The sequence below is a fragment of the Nanorana parkeri genome, unplaced genomic scaffold (assembly GCF_000935625.1).
Source record: "Nanorana parkeri isolate BGI_ZX_2015 unplaced genomic scaffold, ASM93562v1 scaffold333, whole genome shotgun sequence".
Lineage (NCBI taxonomy): Eukaryota > Metazoa > Chordata > Amphibia > Anura > Dicroglossidae > Nanorana > Nanorana parkeri.
The window spans coordinates 769,126-781,792 of NW_017306601.1; the positions used below are offsets into that span (position 1 = coordinate 769,126).

General features: G+C 39.9%; 1 protein-coding gene across 5 annotated transcripts in view; it reads left to right on the forward strand.

Annotated features, from left to right (window-relative positions):
* The window catches only part of GRID1 (glutamate ionotropic receptor delta type subunit 1), a 941,602-nt gene that overhangs the window by 700,883 nt on the left and 228,052 nt on the right, over positions 1 to 12,667 (forward strand). For all 5 annotated transcript variants that reach the window (XM_018558342.1, XM_018558343.1, XM_018558345.1 and 2 more), the window contains one exon: positions 3,353 to 3,526. In XM_018558342.1, coding sequence (XP_018413844.1) covers positions 3,353 to 3,526 — 174 coding nt within the window. The remainder of the gene's footprint in view (positions 1 to 3,352; positions 3,527 to 12,667) is intronic.

Genomic DNA, 12,667 nt, shown 5'->3' on the forward strand with positions numbered 1-12,667 from the left:
TATATATATATATATATACATACATACATACATACATACATACATATATACATACATGTAAAACATATCAAACTGAATTTGCAGAGTTTTAGGATCAACTTTGTCTAAATAGGTGATGATGTATCATAATAAAATGATACACTCTGTTACGCCAGTTGTATTTCGTGCCATGCCAAACTTGCTTCCTCTCCCTTGGAAACAACTATAAGAATAATTAATAAAAAGCAAATATCAAGTAAGCTCAATAATTTGGCACTAAAGGGATTAATTGCCTCAGCTATAAACAGTATTTCGCTTCTTTTTAAATGGTAGTTAAAAGGCAGTTTCCCAGATAGCACAGAATTCCTACAAAGCCATGAAAATTAAAGCTTGTTATGCATTAAATTGATTGCTCTGAACACAGAAACCAAAACAATTCATAACATTTGTCTGCTTTTTATCTGTTATTTTTCTCATCCAAGTCATCAGCTTAATTTTTTTAAGTCATCACCAAATTAGCTAACTTTTGCTTTTTCAGGGGTGGACATGTACTGTGTCTTCTCAAGGAGCAAGAGGGAGCAAGGTAATACAGAGGTCCTGGGCAACCAGAAGATAGGGGGACACTCTAAAGAAGCTGATACCCGAGTAGGGAGTCTTAAGTGTTGTGTCGAAGTGTTGTGCAGCTGGAATTAAGGTGTAATGGTCTGTTGGTACTGAGTGGATGCATCTGATACTGGCAATAAATGTATGTACGTGTGTGTGTGTGTGTGTTTGTATGTATATATATATATATACACACACACATACATATATATTTTATTTTTCCTGTAACTAGGTGTTAAATTGCTAATACATTTGTCAGCTTATCATCCTTAAAAGGGATTGCCACTTTCAAAATATTTTATTACCGTATATACTCGAGTATAAGCCGTCCCGAATATAAGCCGAGGTACCTAATTTGACCAAAAAAAACTGGGAAAAAGTATTGACCCGAATATAAGCCGAGGGTGGGAAATGAGGCAGCTACTGGTAGATAGATACCAATAAAATTACATAATATTATATATATATAGTAATGGGCACTGTATTTGGGCCCAATTTGGAATTATAATTGGTTAACATCAGCAGATCATTCTTCCGGACCAGCTTCTTGATGGTAACAACAGTACACAATACTTGCCAATGTGTGCTTACTGAGCTGCTTGTAGTCCCCACAAGGGTTGCATGGGACAGAGTGACAATGCAGGCACACAATGAGTTTGTGGATTTTGTAATGAAAACAGAAGTCATTCAAATGTCACAGATTTGTTTTATTTGTTCCCAATATGTATACCAGTTCATGACTGTTGCATGCTCCTATGACTTTTGTTGTACTTCCCTTATATTTTCTGGTCGGAAAACCAAGTATCAATAACGTATTGAGATACAATCTAAAAATACAACCACAGCCAGATTTATACTGCCTGCCACCCTGGCCAACTGTCTTCTGATGCTGACTTCTGATGCTGATTTCCATCCAACAAGCTCAGATAGCCACAGTCATAGCCGCACAAATAATTTTCCACTCTTTCAACACACCTATGATCAACAATTAGAAGAGCAAGACCAAATGTGATCCTGTTCTGCTAGCTGTATGGTTCTAGTTGTATTGTCACAAAGTTGGTGAAATATAAGTACACATTATACCGGTCTACCAATGACATTAACACACTGGATAGGACCAGCAACAAGGAGCCTACTGGAACACTCTTGTATCCTAAGGAGAGATGAAGATGAGGTGCTGGATATGGACCCCCACTATATAATGAGATAAATCCTTATACAGAGGAACAGCTTTTGCTCAGAAGCTCTCCATGAAATAGGGGCACCTCTAAAGACATGAGGTTACATACTCTGAGAAGTCCATAAACATTTCAACCAAAGAGGATGCCAAACAAGAGTTCTGAGGCTAGGTTCATCCCTGCACTACACAGCACAACATCTGGGATGCACGTCCCGGGATCGTGCGGTCCTGTACAATGCAGGCAGCAATTGCCTCATGGCCCCATTGATTGCAATGGGGTGACATCCACACGGAAATCGCAGAAAAAAGGTAGAAGTACCTTCTTTTTGCGATACATGACGTGCGGCTGTTTTAGCCGCGATCGTGTTAGGAAGCAAGGGCAGAATCACGGCAAAAAAAACGTGCGATCCGCCCTGCGTGACTGGGGTGCCTTTAGAAAATAATGGCATCCACGGGGTGATCGGTTCACACTTTGGATGATTCCTGACCATGCGGCAATCCAAGCAGAATCGTGCACGATTGCCGCACGGTGAGGTGTCGCCTAGGTTTGAACCTAGCCTTAGGGTTCAAAGTGACACTTGACTATTGATTCTGCAAATTAAAAAAGGAGAAAACACAAGACATCCAATATGTTTTGCTTAGCAATCCCCCTTCATCAGGTCTTTAAAAATCAACTAGATGTCTATTCAAAGAAGAGGAGAATAATCTTTAAGAAAAGTGCATGTGTCAGCAGCCAAGCAGCACACCTGTTATTAAAAGATTATTTCCCGAGTTTGAATTGAATTTTCCAGGAGCTTTGCTTGCTGTCAACTGACACCTAGTCAATTTTTTTAAGCCCTGATGAAGGGGTGGGTGCCTTGGATACCCAATAAAATACCACTTTAGACTTAAATAACTCATTTGGTGCCATCTTTGGTTTAAATGCTTATGGAATGCTCTGGTAGGCAGGCAGTTATCTGCTGCTCCAGGCCATTGGCTATTTAATTTGTCCAGAAATCTGGTCCTGAAAACAGATCAACATGTGTGTGAATATGTCAACTAATACAATGAGCAAAATATACACAATTGGTTATACATATAAACACAATCCTGCTAATTTACATCCTAGTTTTCCTCTTTAGTTCTCAGATTAACTGGTATGCTGGGAAATTGTGCTTCACCCAGCCATTTGTTCATCTCTAGTTGCAGGATAGAGAGGGATTATCTAATTCATACAGTAGCATTCTATAGCAATCAACCATTAACCAGATTCCTTAAAAGGCACACCTCTATTGTCTTATTACTTTTTAATGGTTTAGCTCTTGAACAGATTTAGGGATTTCAAAGAAAAGGTGTCTACAATTGTATGACATCTTCAATCCTTTCCTATCTTGGGTTTTGCATACATTTAACTTATTCATTGACTTTTCACACAGATTTATACAGAATTGCTCATGTGCAAAAGGTCATGCATAGCAGCCAAGTGCTGATCGGCATGGACTTCTGCACATAAATCCTTTCTTAGACCTGTGATGTTCTGACTGTACTGTGTGTGAAGAAACAAGCAAGCTGTAAATGCCAATTGCATATTCTCTCTCTCTTTTGTTTTAGGAAATCAATGATGCTGAAATAGTGGAGCTTGTGCACAGCGCTCTTGGAAGGATTACTGTTATAAGACAAATCTTTCCTTCTCTGAAAGAAAGTAATATCAGATGTATGAGTAATAACCACAGAATTGCTTCACTTCCCTGTGACCCGCAAGAAGGCTATCTACAAATGTTACAGGTCAGTTTTTAAACTCTTTCAACTGTGTTGTGTTAAGAACAGGACAGAACATTACGGTTATAAGAATATAACAATATGTATTAAAACAGAACATGAATAGCAAGTGCATGTAGAAGCAATGCCAAAATCAGTAAATGTGTATTTGTTCATGCTTGCTAAATTTTCTTTGTTTTGGAAAGCCTGATGTTTCCATTTTAGGCAGTGCGTACAGCAGGACCAGGCCATTTGATCACTTGAGGGGGTTCTGCCTCATGTTGAAATCACTCTGGTCATGGACACACCCCATCCTATAGTCCTTTATGCAAGTAAAAATATACCTAAGTTCATTATGTTTAATTTGGGCAGGTATAAGCTGTTGATAGCTCAGTAGAACTTCTCTGTTCCCCCCAGTGCTTTTGATTGACATCATTAGTTAAAATATTTAAAGGACAGATATTGCACAAACTTAGCTATAAACAAAACTGTAGCCTGGAGACTTAAAGTCAATTTCTACCTTTGTAAGTGATTGGCATTTATTGTGGTAATGAATAGGCGTAGTGATGTATATGTGTGCACATTTTCATGACTCACTTTGCAGGCTTTCTTCATTTTTTAAATTAAGTTTTACTTAGCCTGAATCCTAGAAATTCAAACTGTTCTCCACAGGAAATTCAGTCTGACACTGGGGTCGGATTGTAAAGTAGGCTGTAAACAGATGCCCCCCTCCCTGTAATTTGTTGTAACACGATCACTAAACACCAGCTCTGCCTTTGTACATAATACACTGTCTTGGGGGTCACTATGGATACTAATGTATGGGAGGGGGGAGGTGGAGAACTCACAGTGAGAGCTCATTTGTAATATACACACATTGCTTGCACAGAACAGAGGTGCCCATTTTCATGAGGTGATGAAGAGGAAAGCTAACAAAAAATTTAAGTTTCTGTGGTCAAATACAGCAACTGCATATGTCTGCTTCATGTATACACTCAGTGTACATTGCTAGTGCATGTTTAAAAAAAATACCCCATGCAAAAATGGAAATGGACTTTAAGCACTGCTCCAATAGCAGCACTAATTTATAATACAGTATCTTTTATGAAAGTATTATGAACCACTAACTTTCTCTAATGTAACCAGCAGGACAAGCCCATCAAGCTCCCAGAAAGGGTTCAAGAATTGGTTTTAATTTCAGGAGGATCCTTCCTCCAAGTAATGTGACAGCATTAAACAGAGCTATAGTTATTCTAAATAAACAATATCACATTTGAAAAATAGATAAGCCAGTTCCCACCACCAGTTTTTACTGTTACCGGTGAAGGAACAGACACAATTGGGTTAATTTAACAAATGGGAATAGGCTGTTGACTTTGCAAGGGAATTTGCACTTTGCAAATGAATTTCTCTTCTAAAGGGTAATTCTATTTCTCATAAAATGTGAGAAAATAAGCTTAACCAGAGCATTCCACCAACTCCACCCACCCCCTTTATACAGTTTAGCTGTATGTGGAATGCCCCCACCCTGTGCTGCTAGCAAGGGCACTGCTGACGCACACTGAGGATCCAGAATAGCATTTGAAAATGGTGAGTGCTTATTGGTCAGCATGGTCACATGGCCATGCTGTCCAATGAGAAGTGATTTTTTTTTCTACTTTAACATCCATTTGTTAGCAGTGGACATTGACTATAATGGATAAAGTAACCTCTGCAATTGTTCAATATAAGATGTCAACAGCTCCATGACCATGGTTTTATATATTTACACAACTCTTGACTTATATTCTTGATTTCAGTCTGCTTGTGTTTGTTATTGTTTTTATCAAATTATTTTTTTATATTTACTCACAAGTAATGCTGAATATGAGAACATAAGTGCATTTAAAAAAATCTATTCTTTTTTATGACTCTTACCACTAGTTAATTTTAGCATACAATATAGACAGTTATTCCACTCATAATGATAACTGGGTAACTATCCCATCTGTCTTTGAACATATCATTGATCTACCAGGATCAGCCATGATCTTTTCTCTAGTTCAACATGTTTGTCATTTAATTGGTATAAGGAGTAGCTCTAATGTGAAGCGTTCATTATAGGTCATTAGAGAAGTTCTACATCTCTGATCTTGATTTATTGTTGAAAGAGATGAATGAATCTGAATCTTATGGATAAAGCCACGTATGGCCTCTTTTAGGGATTTTGTTGATGGGTTAATGGACATGGACGTGTCAACGGCATCTGATTTACATCCATTTGAAATGTTTCTGAGATTATTCAGAATGAATTGACAGGTGTTTTTGACATGCAGTTGACCTTCTGACCAGCATTTTACCCTCTTTGATTGGGTTTTGCAGCCCCATAGATTTGTACAGGAATGAAAAACCCATTTGACAAGTACAAAATTCTGTCCACACAGGTCTTTAGAGTCATTGGCAAAAAGGCAGGAAAGGTTCATACCTTCAAGTGTTTGCTGACTTTTAATAATGTTATTACATTCTGTGCAATGATGATGTGGTATTTACTTCAAATAAATTCAGAAATATTTAGAGGGCTCCTTAGATAATAACCCTCTAAATATTTCTGAATCCTCTGACTTGTCCATTTATTTGAAGCCATAGCTTTGGCTAATCCTTCGGCTCACTTTGGCCACCGGAGCCATCTGGTTCAGCTGAACCAAAGGGTTGCTATTCGGGCTATTCCCTGGAAAAGCATCTTGTCCTTATGCCAATTGGGACAAGGGCTTCTTCCCCACAAGCCCTGACCCGTTAGTTGTGGGGGTCTGCAGGCCAGGGTTCTTATTTGCATTGGGGTACACCTTTATAAAGGGGGCACCCAGATGCTGCCCCCCCTTGTGAATGAGTAAGGGGTACTTGTACCCCTACTCATTCACTAAAGGGTTAAAAGTAAATAAACACACCAGACTAAATCTTTTAATTGAAAAAAAAGGTCAAGTACTTTAATAAAAAATAAAAACACCAAAAACTTAAAAAAAGGAATCCACCGCCATAATCCAAAGGTCAATCAACAAGTCCAGCATTGTCCACAATGACGCTGACTTGTTGAAATAAAAAAAAACTACGCCTGCTGACTCCTGCTGCAAAATGACATCCTGACAGATGTTGGCAAAATATAAACAATTGGGCGGAGCTAGTGGTGACATCACCGCTAGCTCCGCCTAACTGTTTACATTTGTCTGAAACCTGTCAAACTCTTCCCGCAGGTCTCGACCAAATCAAAACAAATGGGCTGAGTCGGCCTTTTCGTCATGGCTGGCTCCGTCCATTTGTTGTAATTCAATGACAGGTCACTGTGCTCAGGTCTGTTTATTTACTATTAAACCTTTAGTGAATGAGTAGGGGTACACTTACCCCTTACTCATTCTCAAGGGGGGCAGCATCTGGGTGTCCCCTTTATGAAAGAAGGTACCCCAATGCAAATAAGCCCCTCTGCCTGCAGACGCCCACAACCAATGGGTCATGGCTTGTGGGGAAGAGGCTCTTGTCCTCATTTGCACGGGGACAAGGTACTTTTCCAGGGGAACACTACTTGTGCTTGGGGGTCATCTCAGGGTGGTTAAGACTCAGGAACATGTTTTACAAAGATTTTACAAATATTTTTTTTGGCTTGGAGTGTACCAGGAAATTAAGTACTTCTGTGAGTCTTGTCCGACCTGCCAAATAACCACCCCAACACCCCATTTTCTGAATCCTTTGGTGCCGCTTCCGGTTATTGAAGTGCCATTTCAACGAATAGCCATGGACTTGGTGGGCCCCTTAGTCAAGTGAGCTAGGGGACACCAATACATCTTAGTAGTCCGTGACTATGCTACCAGGTATCTCGAAGCAGGCCCCTTATGGAACATCTCTTCGAAGGTTATCGCACGGGAGTTGGTCAGTCAGGATCTCGGACGGGAGCCCGGTTTTCGTGAACATCTGAAACAAGGAACACCATTCATGTCTAAGATAATGAAAGAACTGTGTAGACTGTCCAGGATTAAACACTTGCGGACTTCAGTAAATCATCCGCAAACTGATGGTTTAGTGGAGCTGTTTAACAAAACCCTGAAGGGGATGTTTAAGAAAGTGGTTGAGAAAGATGGCCGTGACTGGGATTTTTTATAGCCTCATCTATTGTTTGCCATATCACAGGTACCCCAGGCATCCACAAGCTTATCACCATTTAAGTCAGTTTATGGAAGACACCCCCGTGGATTGCTGGACATAGTTAAGGAGACCTGGGAGCAAGAAACCATGCGTTATCAAAGTGTGGTAGAACACGTTGCACAAATGCAGGACCGAATAGCGTACGTAATGCCCATAGTCAGGGAGCATTTTCAGGCTGCACAGTCAACTCAAAGTTGCTTGTATAACTGGTCTGCCAAGGTCGAGAGTTTCAACCTGGTGATCGGTTCTGGTGTTAGAACCCACTGTGGAAAGCAAGTCCCTGGCAAAATGGCAGGGACCTTTTAAATTTGTTGAGAAAGAGGGGACGGTTAACTATAAGGTCTTCCAGCCCTCCAAGAGAAAACCCTACCAAATCTATCATGTTAACCCAATTAAACCCTCGAAGGAAAGAGAGGCTTTGATGGTAAAGCAGGAAGGACATTGAGATCCTGACGTCTAGATTAGAAAAGTAGGCATAGCAGGGACCCTCTCACCTGCCCAAAAACAGGAAACCTGGGAGTTCTTGCAGAGAAATAGAGACATTTTCTCAAATCTGCCAGGTTTGACCAAAGTAATTAAGCACAATATTCTCACAGACCCTGGTGTTTGAGTGAACCTTAAGCTACCTTAATGTTACCTGTTGGGCTGGCCCTTTAAGCTGGTGTCAGACCATGCCCCTCTTATGTGGGTGGCACAGAATAAGGATAGGAACTCCAGGATAACCAGATTGTTTCTCGCCCTTAAATATTTTGATTTTACTGTGTTGCATAGATCGGGGAAAGTGCATCAAAATTCGGACGCCCTTTCGCGGGTCTATTGTCATTTTGTCCAGGCCCCTGGCCAAGGACAGGGGGGAGAGAGAGAGAGTATGTGGTGGAGAGTCAGCATGGGTGAGAGCTAAAAAGGGTTACTTGGGAGGGCATTAACTTCCCCTACAGTCCTTGCTGTTAAAAAGGAAACACAGGTGAGACAGGAGAGGAGCTCTCTGTGTATGGCTGCTCAGAAGCAGATGAACTTGATCTAGGTGAGACCACCAAAATGCACTACAATGCTGTGCAATATCGTGGGAAGACTTTTGTTTTGTTTTTTATGTTTTGCTTAAGAAAGCCTGTTACTTTGCCATTTTGCTGAAGGAAGCTATTTGTTTTGTTGCCTGTGGAAGAAATAAAAGCTGTTTATTTTTGTCGGACTGTGTTGCAAACGCATGTGTACCCCTGGGGTCCCAACAGCACATATTTAAAAGGGTTATTGCTAGCATTGTCTTGTTTTATGATGTTATCAACGTCACTTATTTGTATTAACAATATCAATTAACAATTAATAATTTTTAATAATAGCAATTACCAAGGTTTTCCAAGTTTCCTTCTTCTCACTTGGTTGGGTGGTGCATGTCAGTTGTAAACAGCCTGATGGAATAATGTATATTCTATACATTTGGCCAACCTTAGTATTTTCCATTCTTGTTATCTCATCAGATGTAATATGTGTTGTGTGCTAGCTTCTAAAATATTGGCGGCTCCAGGAAAATGGTTATGCTGTCATGATGTTCAAGATGCACTGCCAGGAACACTATTCAGTAATGTTTTTAATGGAGGTTGCTATGGTTTACTTTGCCTTGCACATTACTGTTACCATGTGTACTGATGAAGCCCGTGTAGGCCTATTAATATGAGATGCATTTCAGAAACAGGAATGCTAGTTTTCTCATTAATAATCCTCAAATCTCAAGGGTCTTCATGAAAATTCATTGCTAATGTACATAATTATTATATATGTTTGCAATATAAAGCATGCAAAAAAAATACTGTACATATTATTTTTCTGATGTTCTTATAATTAGCTGTTTGCAGAGAATTAAAAAAATACTTATTTTTTTTTCTGCCACACAACATATAAACCAATATTACAAATATTGCAGAAAAGAGGCCAATTATGTCAATTATGTGGAATACAGAACAAGCACTGCAAAATATCCCTCGCAATCTCTTCCCTCTAATTACACAACAGACTGAACGTTTCACTAAAGGCGTCTAGCAGAGAATATTGGTCTCCATTTTTTTCTCTTGTAGATACCATTATTGTGATTTCCTGCCTTCTTATTATTTCTAAAGACGTTGCAGAGTCTTGCGTTCGTTATTATTTATGATTATGGTATGTCATTTTCTGTAGTGGCCTGCAGTAGAAATAGATTGCTTGGGGCTAAATTTGACCAGTGGTAGTGACTATCAGCATTTAGAGCTTTACATGTTGTCAGTTGTTTCTGTCTTTGTCTTTAAAACTCCACTTTTAGGCTGGGTTCATACCTGGGCGTATTTTTTTTCGTTCAGTGAAACGCGCGTTTTACGGGCGGTATGATTTTTTTCCCCTTATTTTCTCTAATTAAAAAAAAATGTAAAATAATTTCACTTTCAAACTTCCCGCCGGTCTCTGCAGCCTGCAAAGCCCCCCACAGATCCTGCACAGCCCCCCTGAGATCCGGCAGACTGCAGGGACTCAGGGGGTCTGTGTAGGAACTGTGGGGGGCTTTGCATGATCTGTGGGGGGCTTTTCAGGATCCATAGGGGTCTCTGCAGCCTGCAAAGCCCACCACAGATCCTGCACAGCCCCCCTGAGATCCGGCAGACTGCAGAGTCTTGGGGTTGCGGCAGGATCTGTGGGGGGCTTTATAGAATCCATATGATTTTTTTCCCTTATTTTCTCTAAAAAAAAATGTAAAAAAATTAACTTTCAAACTTCCCGCCGGTCTTTGCAGCCTGCAAAGCCCCCCACAGATCCTACACAGCCCCCCTGAGATCCGGCAGACTGCAGTGTCTGTGGGGGTCTCTGCAGGAGACAGCTTCCAGAGACTCGGGGGGGGGCACAAAATTTTATTTTTCAGCTTCTCCCCTGACCCATTCAATTTGAGCTTTTTTTTTTTCAGAGCAGCGAAGCATAGCCTGGTGAACATATGAAAAGGAGCTTAAAGTGTATTTCCACTTTTGCAGTCAAATTTGAGAAAACCCCTCTAATATGTTTATCTATTCCTGTTCACACAGCATACATACGGAAAAATAACTTTTAAAAACAATTTTTACATTTTAGATGTTTTGTTACAGCATCCAAGATGGCTGATTGCACTTTTTTCTTTCACAAAATTTAATTAGGTTTAGACTACAATAAGCATACGCAGAATAAACGTTAAAAAAATGGCTGGCGCAGCAGCTAATCCATATCCGTTGATACAAAACAAATAGCCAGCATATATTAAAACAACTAATATAGCAACAGCGACATAAAGTAAAACAAAATGGGAGGTAGTGATATTACAAAATCCTTAGCCTAGATGCTAAGGGGCATAGGCCCTTAACCCACCATAATCAAAACCCTGGCTCATGGGAATTATATCCTGGAAAGCAAGACAAATTAATTATTTAGTTAAAGTGAAGTAAAGAATAAGAGAGGGGGGCGGGGGAAGAAGGGGAGAGCTCACAGAGCTTAGCCTAATAAAGAAAACAGAAAAAGTGTACACAAGAAGAAAATCAAGAGAAGAAAAGATTGAGTGGACACTTGCCAATAAGCAGATTCCAGTTTTTTTCATCACCCCTTCACAGTGATCTGTCCTAATGGAAAGACTTAGGACTGAAATTTGTGTATTGTGTTTCTCTGATACGCTTTATTAACCTCCCTGGCGGTCTGATTTATTTATTTTTTTTTCCTTTTTTTGTTCTATTTTTTGTTATTTCTGTTTTGTTATTTTTACTTTTAAAATTCCCGCCGGTTCCGCCCACCTTGCGACACGGACGCTCGCAAGGAACGGAACCCGAAAATTGGATGCCGGCATCGCCTGGAGGACACAGCACGGCTTGAGCGACAAGGTAAGTAACGCTACGGGTTAATCCCGAGTGTGGCTCGGGGTTACCGCTTATGGTACTGAAAATTAACCCCAAGCCACACTCCGGATTACCGCCAAGGAGGTTTACATTAGGGATGCACAGATACTTTTCGAGTAACAGTGCAGATACTTGGCATTTTCATGAGAACTACCAGGGTTGCAGCGGTTGCAGCTGGGACCTGGCTCTGGCACTCCACCACTGTCCTGAAATCATTAGTCGATATTGTTTTAGAAAAACTGTCACATGACAATAAACAAGAATGTATCAGTACTCGTACTTGTAAGTACTCGGCAAGTACCAGTACTCGTACTCGCAAAACTGGTATCTGTGCATCCCTTTATTTATATTTATAAAAACAAAATCGTACATTAAAACGGAGACATACAAACCCCAGGAGCTCTGTGTGCTCCTTACAAATGACAGCTGCCTCCTAATTTTTGAATTTTTCTCTAGTCTAGTCTTGGAGCTCAAAAGTATCGGTACATGTACTCGTACTTGTACCGAGTACTGTACTTGGTATCTGTGCAACCCTAGTTTACATACAATGGACAAGCCACCTCAGACCCTTCACAGCCCCTTCTAACATTTCACAGAAAGAGAAGCATGAAGAGATGTAACCCTTCAAATCCTAACCCAAGTAAAATCAATTTAAACTGCAAAAAGCATTTGTTTTATTTTTCTATAACCTATGCTATGTGAATAGGAACATGTAACAAATCTAAAATAGGTTTATCCCAATTTGGCTAAAAAAGTGGAAATACACTTTAAAGCTCCAACTACTAGATTGACATGTAATAAAAAATAACGTTCATTGTTTTACCTTGACCTAAGTTAAAATGTGTCTGTAATAGAATTAATAATAAAACTTGGCTGTAATATAATTAGTCCTGATATGGTACAATATTTTTATTCTTGCATACAGTGGTGTTATACTTTTGGCCAAGCATAAACTTATGAAACTTCCCCCAAAGGTCTTACAAGAGCTGAAAAGAAAATGATCACACTAGCAATGTGTCGCACTCAAAAAATTTTAAACTCATTATTTACCATAACCTTGAACCTAACCCTTACATAAGCCCCTCAGCACAGCTCATAACCTAACCTTTAACCTTGACCTAACCCCTAA